Genomic DNA, 17884 nt, shown 5'->3' with positions numbered 1-17884 from the left:
TCTTACACTCCTCTCACGTGTCGGGGCTCTTAAGACTTTTCTGGGGTTCACGCCCATCTGCGATATTGACTGGCCTTAAACAAACCACACAGACACTCACAATCCTGTCGGCCAGTCTAAACAGAAGAAAGGATCTCCAAGCAAACACCACAGACTGAGTAATAAACAGTCAAACTATTACAGAGGTCATCTGCAGTATGGATTAGAGAACCCGATTTGGAGATTACACCTGTAGCTCTGTGGCTGTTTAGTTGTGGCCCATTTTTATACACATATGTTCTTAGATATGTCTTAATATACACTTTAAACTGCTGCTCAGAGATGGTATTATTTCAATCTGTTACACAAAAGGTTAAGTACTATGACAAATTTCACCTTCATGACAATAAAATGTGTTGTATTGATTGAGTGAAACCTTGGAAAGCCATGTGAGGTCAATCTAGCTAGACCATTTAGCCACAGGCAGTGCTTCTGTGTTTGAAGCATGACGGCTCACTAGCAGTCCTGAAATCTACGGTCTCAGAGCAACAGCATGATGGAGGGCGAGGCTGTTCTCTGTCTTATTTTATGTTACTCTCACATAGTAATTGACTTTCATGCTCACACGCCACAAGCTAGAAATACAATACTGGAACTGCCAGCACTGAGGTCAAGAGACGCAAGACAAGGAGGCAGACCACTGTGGACAACAGCGCTCTCTAGTGTTAGCAAACAGAATAGGAACTAAAGAATAAATAGAGTCCAGACACAATGCATACGAGTAGGTATGTGAGGCGATATGAGATGGTGAATAGCAAATTTAATGCTAACTATAACAGCTAGGAGAGAGTAAAATTATTTTACAGGTTCTTTTTTAATACAAAAGCAAGCTCAGTGAAATTAATGTCATGCAAACTAGCAACTGATGGGAATTCCTTGCTGCTTCCTGTATCTAATCTGTGGCCACATGACTTCAGATATTTGCATCGCTCACCGTAAAACAGGATATTACATTTGGCTCAGATGGTGAGCACAGAGATAAACGCACAACGGGAAACCTGCAGGTTTTTTGTGATAAGGGAGCAGAGAATAAGGGAGGCAGAGGAAGAGGAGAGAACTGGCAGATCTCACCTGGTACGATCTCAAACAGGTGCCTTCCTGGTTCGTCTGGGTTAGCTGTGAGCTCATTGACCAGGCATCCCTGCAGTGGTATACAGCCCTGAAACGTACAGGAAGAAGCTTTCAAATAGTTTCCCAGCACAGAAGCATCGATTTCCTTTGTCTTTTCTCCACTTTCACTAGTTACTCTACTTTTTACTTATCTTTTAACTGTAACTGTCCAGAAAACTGGCTAAAGAAAGAAAGAAAGAAAACAAATACGAGGAGCTGGGCACACTGAGATAAACACTTGTGGTTTGGACTGACCGTGACCTACAACACGACCTGTGATGGATGTAAATTTCCTGGCTTCTGTGCCGTAACACTCGGTCAGTTGATAGTTTATGAAAATCTTATTTTAACAGGTAACCTTATCTATGACAAATGTTTAGGATCCAAATGAGTCCAAGCCTGTGATAAAATCTGTTTTTGTGCCCCACTTGATTCACTGCAGTGGCGACACCCTCTCTCGAGCTCTGCACTGATTATTGGTGTTCCCTGTTTTCAGTCATCTCTGCCATCGTGTTATCACAGCTTCCAAATAGTTTGCTTGTGGTCTCTATTCCTAACTAAACTCTCGGTTATTCTGGCAGGATATGGTGGAAACTCCAGGCTAATTTTAAGATCATTTGACAGACAGGTACAGTTAGTACCTGCTTAACCCTCTGAGGTCTAAACCCAAACCTGTGTCATGTTTTCAAGGGTTATGCTTTAACTCTGTTAGGTCTAAGTCATCACTGATGATCTTTTTAAGTTGAAATTTGTCACGCCATTTGGAATGATCTTAAGATTTAAGGTACTCCCATTAGGCAATCCAAAGTGTGGCCAAGCATGTTGGACCAACAGTGCCCGGTTCTTTCGGGATTGCTGCAAATTGTGCTTGGACAAGTGTGCCATGCCTTGACCTGCTCGAAGAGGCGTCCCCGGCTGATTGATCTGGAGTGATTGACCATGTCTAAGAAAGGATCTCCAGTCCTTTGTCAATAACCGACTCTGCAAACCTGAGGACTGGGTGTGACTGATTCCAAAAGCAGCCCCAAATGAGCCACAAAATTATAAGAGCACAGATTTACTCGGATTCTGCAAGATTGCCTGTTTTTGCCATTACATCGTAATGAAATGTGTGCGTGAGAGGCTCGAGTCTGACTTAGTTGCCTACTCTCAACCCCCCACCCCCCCGACCCTGTTTCCTCCCTCCTTATTACTCACCTCTTAGCCCCTCTAAAATTTTAAGCAGCTACTCCTGTGATTGAACAGGGACCCACACAGATTATCAGAATACATTATCCAGATCAATACCCATTTAGCCCCGAGAACTTAGGGCCAAGTGAGCTGTGAAGAGATGCCAGCGTCTGTAGGTCGGCCCCGTTAATCTCCACACTGGCATCCTCCATCAAACAGGCAGAAGAGTCTGCCAAACAGCCTCAGCCTGAGGGCCGGGCTGTCGCCAGCATTAGTCGCCATGGCAACAAATGGGTGGAAGCTGTGGATGGATAGAGCACAGGGGCAGGGCAGGATGGGTGTCCCAAGGGTGCTATGTGCTCAGAATAACACAAGTAGCTGGCTGGGGATGAATGACTAAGAAAAGGCAACACGTAACCCGAGAACACAAATCACGCAGAAAAGTAGGCTAGATAGTGCTGTTTGTCCTTCCCTGCGTTTTAACCAATGATACGGGAACTGTGCGCACATGTAAGAGCTTCAAAGCAGCTGCAAATAGATGCGGGCACGCCTACTTTAACCTCGTTTGTACACGAATGCCAGTCAGTTATTATTCCAGCCTGGCCTCTCGAGGTTTGTTCACACTTTTATCTCACGTTGGCAACAGTGCAACATGAACAGCTAGCGCATTGTTACTCATGGACATTACGCAGTGCTGTCGATCGGTACCGTGTGCCTAGATCTGAACCTGAAGCACCCCAGACTCATCCTGTTTGGCACGTGCCATGCCCAGGTCTATAAACAGACGCCTCTTCAAACTAATCGGTGCCAGAAGTGGACGTAAAGCAAGAAACGAAGGAGCAGTAAAGAATTACTGGAACAGAAAGCCATGTACAATGCTGATGCTGCCAAGGTTTCAGAGCACCATAATGTCAGGCTGGAAAAATCTAAAATCATATGAAAGAAGTAAGTGATGGGGTTGGGCATAAATCAAATCAAAATGAAACCAAATATAAACTTTAAGTTTAAGCTTTTTTTGTTTATTTTGTCAAACATTTCGTGTATTACAACCAGAGTCATTGTTGTGTGATGGTGGTACCCTTTGTGTACCGTCAGATAACTGCACTCTGTTTGTTCAGCAGTGTATTCCACCCCCCCAGACACACACACATGATGAAAAGGAAAAGAAAACCCCCATAGATCCTCATCCAGTGCTGCCTTTCCTGCTACCAATTATCACATCCTTTCATCTTGGTAGTGGGGCAGTCATGTTCTGTTCGCAGCGGCGCTCGGACTACACCCACGCCCCCCCCCCCCCCCCCCCGACCACACTCCCGGCCTCGGGTTTCCTATCGATTAAGAGATGAGAGGGTTTAAAAAAAAAGGCCAGAATCACAGTTTTTCACACAACTCAGAGGGTGTGCATGCATGAGTGTGTTTGTGATGGTGTGTGTGTGTGTGTGCAGTCAGCCACACACTACATGTGACTTGAATCCCTTGGAAGTTGCAAATCAATATGAGGTGGATGAGTATTGGCAAGCTCTGATTAAAGACTGTCTGTCATTTGTTCTCCTCAAAATTGGAGACAGAGAAGTGGGGAACACGTCATTGTGTGTGTGTGTGTGTGTGTGTGTGTGTGTGTGTGTGTGTGCGTGCATCTGTCAGTCATGGACCTTCTGTCTTTTATTGTTGGATTACATCGCCTCTTGTTGCATCTACAACTAAACCTATTAGCTTAACTGAGTCTCCATCTAAAAACATTTGATGTAAGTGTGTGTGTGAGTGTGTGTTTGTGTTTTGTAGGAATGCAGAGTGGGAAAATGTGAGTCAGCTGTTTGCCACAGAAGATGGCGTTCAACAAAGAAGCAATGGGATTGATTGGAGGTTTACTCTGTAGACAATTTTACAATGATGTACTAATGCAGTAGGAAGACAGGCGTCACGCTGCCCTGCTGTTTGTACTAATGCACTGAAACGTCTGCTGAGTGTGGTGAGTTATCATTACAGCTGAGTGTTTTCATCTGACAACAATAAAGCACACGCAGTATTACTGTTGGTAGCGGTCACTCATTGTACATAATTATCTCCAAGCCTTGATGTTTTTAACTATGAGAACCATGAGGAGGCAGAATTGGAATTTGTTACTTACTTGCATGTAAATGTAAAAAGAAGAAGTGATATTGATATATGTTATTATATGTTATATGTTGCATTTTTCCCACCCCTCAAGAAATGTTAAAAATCTGAAAATGAAATATATATGTGGGTAAAAACGTCGGAGCACTTTTGCAAATATGTGATGTCTTCATAAATCGAGCAGTTATTTGAAATTCACACAGCTACATTCTCGCCTGAAAATATCTTAAAAGTTTATTTTGTGACCCAGAAAGAGTAACATTAAAACTTAGTAGCTGCCGCCATTGTTGGAAACTGGAATTGGCTGGGCAGCGCTATGAACTATAGGATAGGTTGGGCCATGAAGAATACACCCGACCCATCCTTCAAATTCGGGGAAATGAAGGACGCATTTGTTGGACACAATTGGAGCAGCCTTCGAATTGGGACAGCCTTCGTCGCCTGGCTGTGACGTAATCGGCCTTCAAGTGCGGTCTCCGAAGGATGCGGCCTATGAATTGGAACATACCTAAAGTATCCGAATTTCACGAGCGGGACCACGCCTCCAAACACGCTCCTTCCGGATCTTATCTATATATGTTCTCCCACTTCTACAAGCTGTTCATTGTCGTTCACGTGCCCCATCCTTCACTTCTATTTAGTACATGGGGATCTGCTAGGCCCGGGAGCCGCCTGCGGTTTGAGGCCTTCCCCAAACTGCAGCTCAGTTCACGTCCAAGCCATTCACCTTTATCTACTAAAATGCTGTCAAACTTAAAATGAGGATGTGGGCCCAGCTAGTGAATTGTATCTTATCTCATTTTATGAGAGAATTTACTTACAAAACATCTGAATATCATAACTATGAGTTCTGGCCAAGGCTTGTTTACTTCATAAACCTCTGTATTGCCCCCAAGTAGCCAATAAATGGAATGAATGCATGTTTAAGGTGGGTTTAAGTCCAGTGCTCCACTGTAGAGTGACTTAAAACAAGCGGATTTCTCACAGATGGAAATTAGGATAAATATGTAGTGGCTCAACGTGCTGTTTGGCAAAACTGCAATCAGTTCTAATGATACAGAAAAATGTTTGGGAACAAAGTCGTTTACAGAGATGACGTCAGAGGAAAACAGGGCTTGCTTGAGAATACTTAGGGATCAACAAGAGTTTCTTTAATTAATGGGCAATCTGCTCTGCCACCTGAGCTGCTCATGCTTTGATTTAAAAGACCTAAATTATTTTTTTCCCCTTCCCTCACTCAGACCTGTGAGGCCCTATCAACAATCGTTACTGCTGAACATCAGCTGCAGCTTTGAAAAGCTTCAGATCAAATCATTTACATGAAGGTTTCTCATGTATTCAGCTGCACATTAAACTACATATGTTTGAGCTGCATGACTCAGCTGTCCCGTCCTCCAAAAGGAAGCTGCACCTCATTATGTAAATGTAATCACGCCGGCCAAAGAGCAGAGCTCCAGCTTTTAATTTCACCACCCTCTGACTGTTTTCCGTTGTGTGTGAACATGGCTGAAATACTACCTGCGGTTTGGTTTCTTCCTCGTCTTTGTAGAAGTAGAGCTGGTCCGAGCGCAGCACGAACCAGCGCAGCTGCCAGTTCTTCATGATGCTGCGCTGCTTCTTCAGCCAGCCCGCCTTCAGCGCCCCCTCGTGGAGGCTCGGGGAGGCTGGGCGGCACGATCCTCGCGACACCTCGCTCATCACCATGCTCTTTGACCTGGCTGATGACACATACACAACACACAGCATATTTTTTAAGCTTATAGACAAGCAGCTGAAAGCAAAAGATATTGTTTGTTTTGATTTATTTACCATTTGTCTTATTGTTTGCTTTCTAGTAGGTGTATGCTGTCCCTCTTTTTTTATCCTGAATGCACATAGTGCTCTACCAGGGGCTTTAGTCATGACAGCCTTTTACCCCAGGCTGCTACACCTCCACATAAAAGGGAATACGACTGCAGAGAAGCAGCAGACACAAAAACTAAGGGGAAAAACACCCACACACACCCACACAGACTCACAGACACACACCATGCATAGCCTCGGGTGACAGGGATACCCCCCCTTCAATTTCAGAGGTCCTTGGAATAGACTTATTGTGCAGAGGTACAACCCAGCAGAATAGCTGAGGCTTTTGAGCTCAGATAATAGGACCACATGGGACTGACTGGCTGACTGAATGATCCTCAATAAACGTGTGTAACCTGAGCTCAAGTCAAGGACGGGTTTTAAAAGGGAGTGTGTGGCAGCTTTATAGCTACCGAGGTACTCAGATTTTCCTGGTATGACATCAGCGGTTAAATAATGTCATTTTTATATTGATTGCACTGACATTTAAATAAAACTTCTGTAGACATAAAGGAGCGTGACTGTACACTGAGATGTGTGTTTTCATCAGACGTTAAAGGATACATTATTGTTACACACTTACAAAAAGGTTTGGCACAGATAAATAAACCTGGGGCAAACAAGTGAAAGGCTATTTGATGATCATGTATTATTTAGAGCAATCAATTCTGCTGACATGCTCCCTGCTGGTGTGTGTTCTTTGCCCCCCCACACACCTCAGACACACACCCGCACACACGTATACATGGAATCGATGGCACCGAGGCATGGAAGGGGAAGAAAATCAATTTTTATTCTTTTTTATTGTCCCACATCTTTACCTTCAGCCTATACATTGAGCTTAACGAACATGGCTCGTATCATTTTTATTGCACATCACAGCCTGTTTTGACACCCTGAAAAGCCTGTTGATGCTGACAGACGTGGTGTGGCCCACTATTTTTTTATGCAAAGTATGGTCCAGGGTTGCTGTGGAAACCTCTTTAATATATATCAGTAATATATATTCAGTATATTCAGTAATGTATTACCTGGTATCTGGTGATACCTGGTGGTATCTTTTTCCACTCTGTGCCTAATGCTGTCCTGTCTGCATTCTTTAATAAGAAGGTTTTAGAGAGCACACAAATGCTGCCTGAACTAAAACAATATTCTTACAGTGCTCTAAAATATTGTGTTGAGCTGAGGGTAACTACAGTGTAGAGGCAATTCTCTGTCAGATCACCACTTGTTTTATATTGCCATTGTTATTGAATCTGTTGTTTATGCAAGGATAATTTGCTAGCGCAGCTGTGACTCTAACTTGGTTGGATTCAGTTTCAAATTTGCTGAATATGGTTTGAAATTTGCTTCAGCGTGTGGCTTTCACTAGGATTGTGCTATTTAGCCTTTTTCCCAGTGACCAAGCATTATTCATGTTCCCTGGTTTCAGCAAAGAGTGGTGTCATATTACCCCTTTTGTTTAATCCAGCTTTTCATTGTTAGCTTGCTCCTTTATCCTGAATGTTTGTGCAGATAGTTGGAAAACACTGGCGGCAGATACAAAGTGCTGCATTGTGGGGTTGGTGTTTGGGCTGCTGCACAGGGCATGTCATCAGAAGTTTAAAGGTGGACTATGGAAGATAATAATATACAGTCTATTAACAACAACCCACAAGGGAGAGCAGCTCATTACTAGAATGCTGTGGTAGTGGTATCCTCCACCATTGTAAAGTAAGGTAAAGTACCCTTTAATACAGTACAGTAAAGGGTAGAGTCACCTGACCAAGATGCCTTCTGGTCAGGTGACTGTAATCACCTATCACTTCAGTTTTTTCCAAAACACTAAAGATTGGCACAAATTCACGTGATGCTCTAGATGGTTTTCTTTCAAAAGACTCTATGGAAATTTTACAAAGTCATGGGGAGTGCCTCTGATTGGGATTTGTTTATATGGTCACATTGACATGACTCATGAGGAAAGATAACCAGTTTAGGGTCCAGTAGAGCCAGAGCCACTGACTAAGTAACATTTTCCCTTTTTCCATTTTAATATGAAGTGACGTTTTCCTTTATTTCATGATTTTATTCATGGAACACTCTTTTTCCACTTCTCTGTTTAGACAGTTGCTCTTGCAAAAGAAGGAATCAGATGCATTAAATCTGTCAGTACCGACCCAGAACTTACTGAGCAGGATCGAAGCAGTGTTGCTAGTTCAACATAAAAATGAATACCTTTTTTGCACAGAGCCGTCTCCTTTGGCTGCCAGTACCTTCTCCATTAATAACACGAGTTCATCATATGCAGTGTGGGCAGTGCTACCTAACCGGACTCATCTTGAGGTGCAAAGACAGATTACAAGGGTCTGGTTGGGACTAGCTGCTTGTTATGGGTCAATATCTCTGCAACATTATGCAAGACAACTTTGACATTTGGTCAGACTCTTTATTTCTTCACAGTCTGCTGTTGAGTTCCTTTTGAATCATTTTAAAGTATTTATTACATATTTTAAAAATATTTAATACCAGCAGACTCACCTCTCTTTATGTTTTACCTCTCTCCTCTAGATTGGCTTTATTTCTTCTTCACTGCTAACAGTTCCCGTCTCCCCTGGCTCTTTATTTTCACTCCTCTGCCCGTCACCCTCCATTTCTCGTACTTTGACTCGCTCTAATTCTTCTCGCCTTTTGAATCAAAGCTCTGTTGCTCTGACAGCACACAGCACACATGCATTTAAAGGACAGTTTTGTTATCAAACTGGCACAGCAACTAATTTTTGAATTACAGCTGAACTTTAACTGGGTGCATATAATCTTTTACATGTAAAATTATTTTCATTTTTCATGAGAAGTCCATTTGAAGCACTGCAAAGCAGAGGATTATCTGTTGTTGTTTTGAACAAGAGACTCTTCTGCAGCTGTCTTTTTCTCTAACCAGTTAATATTTAGCAGAAGAAGCATCATGATTGTAACTTGAATCTCTCTTATATCGTTTTACTCTGTTGATCTCTAATTTTCGTAGATTTATTTTTTGAATCCTAAGCTATGCTTTCCTTAGCTGTCACTATTGTTTGATGTTTTGGTTGTCAAGCATTGCCTTGACTACACAGATGTGATAGCACAACCCCTGCACAGATCAGCTGGATATTTCGACATGCTGAAGCGTCTCATGTGTGCAGGAGCAGTGTAGACAGATCAGTCTTACCCTGGCTGGGATCATTGCTACCACTAACAAATTGCAGTTTTGTCACTCACCTTCCCTGTCCTTCTTAACACCTCTGCTTTTTCGCACCACATCCCGTCCCTCTTGCCTTTCCATCGCTCCTCAACCTGCCACTGCTCCCATAAAAGAGGACCACTGTTCAACACATAAGCTGCCTGGATCATGGACTCAATGGAACATACGCAGGACGATGATTCACGCCTGACTCACAACTGATTTTTGATTTGTGTGTGTGTGTGTGTGCATGTGTGTGTGTGTGTGCGTATCAAGCACAACTACCCACTGTGCCAATTTGGACCTTCTATTCAGAGTGATTCAGACGTTCCTTGGTTTGGGTGGAGCTGGTCTGTGGTCACTTCTACAACTATCAACTACAATGAAGGAAAAAAGGCCATTTTGCTGTAAATGTGCACTTTATACACAATCACTGCAATTCAGTGTGGTTATGGAAGCGCTGAGTCAAATTATCGTGGATGACTTTGTGCAGTACAATATACCCATTATTGTCCATCATGACTTCTCTGATGATAACTTATGTAACTGAGAGAATGCATCATGTTATTTCACTGTCACGGAATAATTTTTACTGTGTGTATGTATATCAAGGAATACCTGATGGATTGGCTACATATCCAGTTACGATATCATGAACATTGAGGCTGGTTTAAAGGAAATTATTTTTTAAAAAGGCCTTATACTGTAGATTACGTTAAAAAACATATTTTTGTTCTATTTACCAATAATTATATTTATCTGTCCAGTACATTGCACCCCTGAGTTATAGTCAAGAGTCTAAATGTAGAAAGCTGTTGTAGCTTATTAGCTGTATGCTTTGTGCATCATTGTGTGACCAATTGGTTGTACAAATGTGTCTTTTGACTAAACTTACCGTTCAAAGTCCCAGAAACAAGCTGACTAAATGATAGCTAAGTCAGCTAGCTTAAAAATTAAAGCACGGAAAGCTAATGTGACTGACTACTTCTAGCATGTTCTTAGATTACAGTTGTGTTAGCTTTTAGCTCAGCAGCTACATTAGTTTACCAACTAGTCCAGTGAGTAGCTCCTACGTCAACAAGCCTCTAGCACTAGCAACTAACATTAGCGACTTCAAGTCAAACAAGTACAGGGATGTAAATACATTAGAAGTTTTTTTTATGCCAGGATTGTCCACTGGCAGCTATCAGCTACAAACTGATGTGGAACCTTTCCTTTGGTTCATGTCAAATGAAACGAGGTTACTATGATTACTATTAGATACTAGTAATGCTACTACTGAAACTCCTTCCCCTTTACAAGTGCTTTGGCCCAGTAATGTCATGAGCACTGATACTTACAAAACCAACATTCAAAAAAAGAAACGGTGCTTATTTTATTTAGCACCGCAGGCAGTCACAGGGCTGCAGTTAGGGTTGCCAACTGTCTCATTTTAGCCAGGGCATCCAGTATAATGAGCAAAACTGGTGCATCCCTTTTAATAACTAAAATGTTTATTGATTGTTACCTGCAACGTCACTTTCTGACCAACAGTTGGCACTCTTACAAATACCAAATCTGATTTGGCCGCAATTATATCAGATGATTGTTTGTGTCCAGTAACAACTGATGTGAGGAGTAATATGTGAATCATAAAAATGCGGTGCCGTTTGGTCTGCTTAATAAACTGGGTAATTGAAGCCTGTATTTACAGTATTTTGTTTGAATCATTTTTCTTTTTTGCCCATGTGATTTCTATCATTTATTGTTTTAGATGAAGTATTGATTAAACTGAATACCAACATTTTTACTGTATTTTTATTGTAGGAATATGAACATACAGTGCATATTTACACCATGCCCAGCTGGCTGTGCACTGAGTGTCCCTAATGCTGGGCTTACACTGTGCGATTTTTGGCCCATTTTGAGCCGATTTTTGAGTCGTGCGACCGTTTTGGTGATCGGCCCGAGTTTGGCCTTCATCGTGCGTCGTGCATCGTGTAGTATACGTGGGGTAATGAGAAGCGATTAACACCTCACGACCAGCTCCCGATCATCAATCGCTTGGTCGGGAGGGTGTCACCGCAGCCGCTCACACTGCGCACGCGCAAACACATAAACGTCGGTGAAAAAGACGGAGTAGCACAGCAGTGCAGCGTGTGATCTGGACACAAGCGATGGAGGCACTTGTAGAACTTTGGAAAGCTCATCCGAGCCTTTTCGATGTGGCCTCACAAAATTATCACGACCACAACAACCGTGAAAACAGTTGGATTTACACTGCTGCTCAATCACAGCTGCCTGATCAATGTTTTTCATTAGCAATTTAGCAAAGTTGATGGTGGTGGTGTGTGTCTGTGTGAGTGAAAGACAGAGAGGGAGAGCGAGTGACAGATTTTCTGTTATAACCTTCATTTTATGGACGCACAGTGTGAGCACTCAGGTCGCATCAGAGCATCGGGCCGTATAGTGTGAGACCCTGCATCGTGACCTGCGAACTTATAACCCCTGCGAGTCAATCGTACAGTTTGAGCAGAAGCTGAATAACGCGACTGAAAAAATCGCACAGTGTATGCCCAGTATTATGTGATGGTTAAGAAGTTTGCAACCCTAGCTGCAACTCTTCTGTGAATTTTAGCCTATCCTTACATGCTGAGGAATCAGGTAAGGAAGTACTTTGCATTGTTGTCCTGAAATACACGTTACTACTTATTATTATTTATGTATTTGTGTATTGAGACAGTTGGCACTGCGGTTGTAAATCAGTTATTTTCTACAGGCTAAAATGTTTACAAAGGACTGATATTTGTACTATTACATTTCTGGTATCATGACATTCCTACTTTGGCCAGTGATTTACATAATGTTCACTGCTTCACAGTTGCATGTTAACAGTGGATTTTTATAACTCCAGTATTGATAAAATTTTTAGGACTACTGCTCATTGTTAAAATGTTTTATTCACCATTGTATTGTGTGGAAGATAAAGCCGCAGTATAAACATGGCAGATAAGTGCATATGTTTGCTAATTTGTGTGAACTGAGCCTTAAAGAAGGCTTTACAGGACAGAGGACTCTACAAAGCAAAACCATGTGAGGATGTAGCTTCATTCAGTTTGTTCGCGTATAAACATGAGAATGGTGATGCTGATTGTTCAGCCACAGAAATGGACAAACTCACAGAGACTGAAATTCATGCAGCCCTCAAAATAACAGCGATGGATTGCGCTGTCCTGGACTCAGCAGTGGCACATATGGCACTAATGCCACAATGTGAACAAATGGTTGTCAACAAACGTAAAACAAAGCACAAGTGGTCTGACACATGAAGACACATGATGCCTCACACACATGCCTGAACGCTCACACTGCCTGTGATGTCACTTTATACAGTTTGGAGCTGTATATTTATCACCAGTGGGAAATTGATATAAGGCTGTTATGCACATCAGAGAGGAGTGGATCCATTAGCATGGCGGGGCGAGTGCTCCAGAGTAGCTCGGCAGCACTACACTGATGGCTAAATCACATGCACGCAAGCACAAACATTGGCATGTTGGAAAAATCCAATTTCATTAGTCTGGTTTTTGTCCAGTGATTTATGGCTTGGGAAAAAAACAGCACAGGGAGTTACAGGTGCATCAATACGTTAGCCTATCACTGCTGATTAATGCATTAGCTGTTATGTGTGTGTGTGTGTGTGTGGTAGCATTTCTTGGGTGGGGGTTATCGTCTCTACATGTACGTTATGTGTGTGAATTTTTCCTCCACAGCCTTGCTCACAGCATGTAGTCGTGATGGTGTTCATTCATGTTTCTTTGACAGGCGTTATGTCAGGGTGTTGCTACATTGGAGCACTTTGATCACAAAACCATGGTAACACAGATCAAAAAGACGCAGCTGATATGTGGGCAATTAAATCTGCTACTATTTCTGTTGCCAACCATTGTAACCACATCCCTGTTACAGTTTTAATGTGTTAGTGGCTGAAAAAATTATTGCTGAAAGCCAACAGTTAGATAGAAGCTAAAAGGTAAATAATATCAAGTCTGTAGTTTAGACATGATGGAAATTTACCTTTATTTGCTTCCCTGATAGAATGATAAATCTGATACGGTTTGTCTGTTTGCTAAATAAGAAGCAGAAGCATCTGGAGAGCAGTGTGCAACAGCCAGACTGAACGTAGTGTTACGTCTTCAATATCTGCAAATACACAAGGCCCACTAGGCTCTGGGTGACATGCTGTCATTTACCCTCCAATTTGTTACAAGGGCAACTACCTCCATTAGCTCTAAAACCAAAATGGACACTGTACTAGGGACATTGTCAAGACTTCTTGTACACAGCATATGGTTGTTCACATCAAGTAGCAACCTCTGAGGTTAAAAAATGAAGCCAATGTGGAAATGGCAATTTCCTCAAATGGGTAGTTGAGGTTGGCTCCAAAAGTGGAGTCAGTCCCAATAGACTCCCATGTAAATATGTCCAGCAACAGAAATAGACATGTTCTGTAGACTGACACACCAAAACATCTTTGGTCTTTACAGAGTGGACTGGAGAGATTCCAGCTGGATTCAAGCTTGTGCCACCAACTCTTGTTTTTTTGGGGTCATTAAAGATGTTAGTTGTAAAATCGTTCCATCCTGGAGAAAGGTCACTGGAGGCCTTCTGATCACAACTTTATCCTGTGAAATTAATATTTATACGTTGATACTAAATATTTCTTTTCACGTGTATAACTCATATTCTTATAACTGTTTTATTTTTGATTCAGTCTAGCTGCAGACTTTTGATCAGACGGAAATGACATTTCAATTGTGTACGCCACATTCCACATATTTTAGAACTGACAGTAAACTTGACTTTGACTTCTCCTTTCTTTGTGTCCATTGTGCAAGAGAAAAGGTTATTTTTTTAATATAATGCAATCAGTTTATGTTATATTAAGACTTAAAGTTGACATGATAAGGACAGTTTGTTTGCATTTCATCTTATTCAGTTAAAATAAGTAAGAAGTTAAAACAGTGCTGTAATGAAATGAGTGTACGGTCATCCCCATCGCTAACCTGCCATCCAAAAAACAAAACGGTGCCAATTGAAATGTTCAGAAAAACAGAAATCACAAAGCAACGGGTGACTTCACAGACATCTTTTACATACAGGCTATAGTTTACATAGCTTGACCTTCTGCCGTCATGAATTCAGGAGCCAGGAATGATCAATACATGCGTGACACATCGTTAATTTATATTATGGGTGTCTTCTTCGACTTACCAGTACAAGCAGCCTAATCATCCACAGCGTCGCCACCACGCTGGTTGGTGCCCCATCCCTTCTCGACCTACTGTGACCTTAGCTCAACTTGTGATATGCGTCTGTGCGATACTCCATGCAACAAATGTGATGCTGTCAGCAGTGAAGCACTAATTTACAGACGGTATGCAGAGAATGTTTCCCACGCGGGGCTCACACAGTCGCTATAATCTCTTTCATTTTCACTGTCTCAGATGTGCAGCGAGGATGTGAGGTAGTGTCAGCTCCTTAGATTATACGAAATATTCTTCTCTAGACTACCTTCCTTGATTCATAAAAATGCATTTTTGACCTTTATGCTAGGAAACGAGTTTAGGTCAGACTATAGATTTAACTGACTTTGCAACCAGTTCTGTGCCACTCCAGCAGAGGATTTAAACATCGCTCTGCCATTCCTGGGAACTATTCATGTCATCTTATCAGATCCAGTTAGATAATTGTAGTTTTCTATTGGTGCCAAAAAAGAAATGGGAGACAGACGCACACTCTCACACACATATTAATGTGTCCATCCACAAAGACACACACACACACATGCCACACGGCTGCAGCATCAGCGGCAGCTGACGGCAGCCTGATAGTGCCTAGCGCTGCAGTGATGAAACTAGAGATGCTGCTCACTCCTCCTAATAGAATTCACACCGGCGGCATCGACCAGCTGTAGTAAAATGCTAATGTACGCGAGAGGTTCCCTGTGTGGGCAGATCGCCTGTTTCATTCAGAAATGTGAGCCAAACAGATGGAGGGGAGAAAAAGTGCTTCTCCATGGGTATTAGAAAACCATAAGTATAGGAGCAAATGTTTTTTTAAGTAAAAGTGCGATGCAGTGTCATAAGGAGTTGGTGCATCTACTAATCCATCATCTAAAACTCCCACCACTGTCCCTGTGAGATGTGACGTGATGTGTCTCCGTCCATGTGAAGGCAGAGGGAGTGAACCTACCTCTCCTGGTCTGTCTGATCTTTGGGCTCAGCATGGCTGTCATCGCTCGTCCGCACGCTCTCCTGTCGGCATGTTCCTGTACATCCACGCACCCCACCCCTGCGTTTCCCTCTGCCTCTCTCTCCTCTCCTTCTCCCACTGACCTTCTGCAGTGCAGCCGGCAGCTAGGGGGTTGGGTGAACACGGGGAGGGGAGGAGAATGGAAAGAGAAGAGGGGTGGTGAAGAGGAGGGGGAGGAACTACCCCTGTTTTTTCCCCATGCCTGCGCTCACGCCCAGTGTCCTCCACCCCTTTCTTTTACATTATTCATAGTGGTACATCCGCCTGTGGTACATGAGGAGGATCTCCTCCAAAAAAGGGGTCTGACCGGCTATTAGATGGCTGATTTTAAGTGCTCTTATTTTCCACTGTGATTACTTTTTTTTTTTACCTCAAGATCTGTGTGTTTGTAAAAGGGAGGAAGAGGAAGAGGAGGAGTGCTCATCTGGCAGGTGTCTCCTCCTTCTGCCACTAATTAAGCAGCAGAGCTCTGCAGCTCGTCTCCGCCTCCCACCCTTAATTACTCATTTCCCCTCACCCATCTCCTGCTTTCTCTCTCACTCATCTCTCCTCCTTGCTGTACCAATATTTGATCTGCTCGCTTCCTTCCCTTCCTCTCTCACCCCAGTTCCTGTTTTTAAATTCCTCTATAGCCTATGATCTGGCAATCCATTTTTATCTTTGCCAGCGTTGGCTTTCTAAGAATGATACAGCCTCCGGTTCAAAATCGGGTGTAAGAAATTCCCAGTTCATGCACTAGGCTGTAATTGCACCTTCCAGGCATACCAGTGGCACTACTCAGAAAGACCAGGGGAAGAAAAAAATACAGATCCCCTTCTAAAAGACAATGTCCTGTCTCCTTGAGCTGCGACAGCCTGTAATTGACTCAGGAAAGTGAGTAGGAGTGTGGCCCTTCGGAAGGAAAATTCAAAGCTAGTTGTTTTTTGTTCATTTTAGTACTTCTGGCTTTCATCAGTAAAATTTTAGTCTATTTTGTAAACTTGTAGAGGCTTTTCAACCATTTTAATAGTTATTACAGGTGCTCTTGTTTTCAGGTTAGCAGAAAAGATACTTCATTATCTGTGTTCAGCAAGCTGCTGTACTTCACATCTTCAACATCCATGTTTTTGTCATGAATGTTTCGCTTAAGGGAAAAAGCTAAAACATAATTGCCAGGTTAGATTGAGTCAATTACATTAGTAAAAATTCACATTATAGGAAGATTCGGATAGTATCCATGCCTGAATCACCTATAGGGAAGCACTTATAGTGAAATTTTGGTCCTTTAAAATAATGCAAATATTATGTATCAGCGAGTCAGCACTAATTATGGAATGAAGAATATGCAAACAAGCAAACAAACACTGCAGGTAAATTAGTGTTTACTGTTGAACTTTAATCATAATAAAAAAAATGAATCATTAAAGCAGCAGTGTGTCTTTAATTCACTATTTTCCACTCCAACTTTTATTTTTTGGGATTTGGAGTTCGTACCTGGGACATCTTACTCAGGACTACACATTGTAGAGTATAACCACAACTAAAAGGAAAAGAAATGGAGGATGTAGGCAAGAGTTAGTTTCGAAAACATTTTCTTTTTTATCTTTTTTTGGCGGTGTATAGCATGCATATTTTTAAAACTGGGGAATAAAAATAATCACTTACAACAATGATATAAATGTACTTCCATTTGTTTTGGTTGATACATTTGTCATAGCATTTTTTTTTTTTAAAGCTGAATTTCATTTTAATGGACAAAATAAACAAAACAAATAGTCCTAAAACATTAGGCTAGTAAGCTACTAATGTATGTGTCCTTTATACTGTTTATGAACTGAACAGGCCTCTTTAGTTTTAAGCTTTTTTCTGTAAAATTCAATGCCACTGTAATGTTTACTGTCTGTTAAAGGAAACCTTATTTGTTGTTTTTTTCCTTCAGATTTAATTTTGGTTAAAATATGACTTTACTGATGGACACTGGTTATTGAACAGGACTTTTTTAAGTCTTTACATTTGTCCAGTATTTACGTATATCATTTCGTGTTTATTGTTGATAATAAATTCATAATATCTAAACATATTTCACTGACAAATTTAGGACAAAATGTATTGAAATTGACTAAATTGACCAAATAC

The 17884-nt window shown here is 41.8% G+C and overlaps 1 protein-coding gene and 1 long non-coding RNA gene across 4 annotated transcripts in view; one reads left to right on the top strand and one right to left on the bottom strand.

Moving 5' to 3' along the window:
- arhgap22b (Rho GTPase activating protein 22b) overlaps positions 1–15864 on the bottom strand; it is a 36454-nt gene extending 20590 nt beyond the window's left edge. The window contains exons 1-3 of one of the 3 annotated variants that reach the window (XM_003438547.5): positions 15710–15864; positions 5953–6152; positions 1111–1198 (exon numbers count right to left, since the gene is read on the bottom strand). In XM_003438547.5, the coding sequence (XP_003438595.2) occupies positions 1111–1198; positions 5953–6152; positions 15710–15752 (331 nt within the window). In that variant the 5' untranslated portion in view covers positions 15753–15864. Of the gene's footprint in view, positions 1–1110; positions 1199–2346; positions 2599–5952; positions 6153–9513; positions 9613–15709 lie in introns of those variants that run through there. The other 2 variants (XM_025909602.1, XM_025909603.1) reach the window with 2 other exon arrangements.
- LOC102078455 (uncharacterized) overlaps positions 1–17884 on the top strand; it is a 40475-nt gene that overhangs the window by 11285 nt on the left and 11306 nt on the right. The gene's annotated exons all lie outside the window — the stretch shown is intronic.

The sequence above is a fragment of the Oreochromis niloticus genome, linkage group LG8 (genome assembly GCF_001858045.2).
Source record: "Oreochromis niloticus isolate F11D_XX linkage group LG8, O_niloticus_UMD_NMBU, whole genome shotgun sequence".
NCBI lineage: Eukaryota > Metazoa > Chordata > Actinopteri > Cichliformes > Cichlidae > Oreochromis > Oreochromis niloticus.
This window is presented reverse-complemented; position numbering and strand designations above follow the sequence as displayed.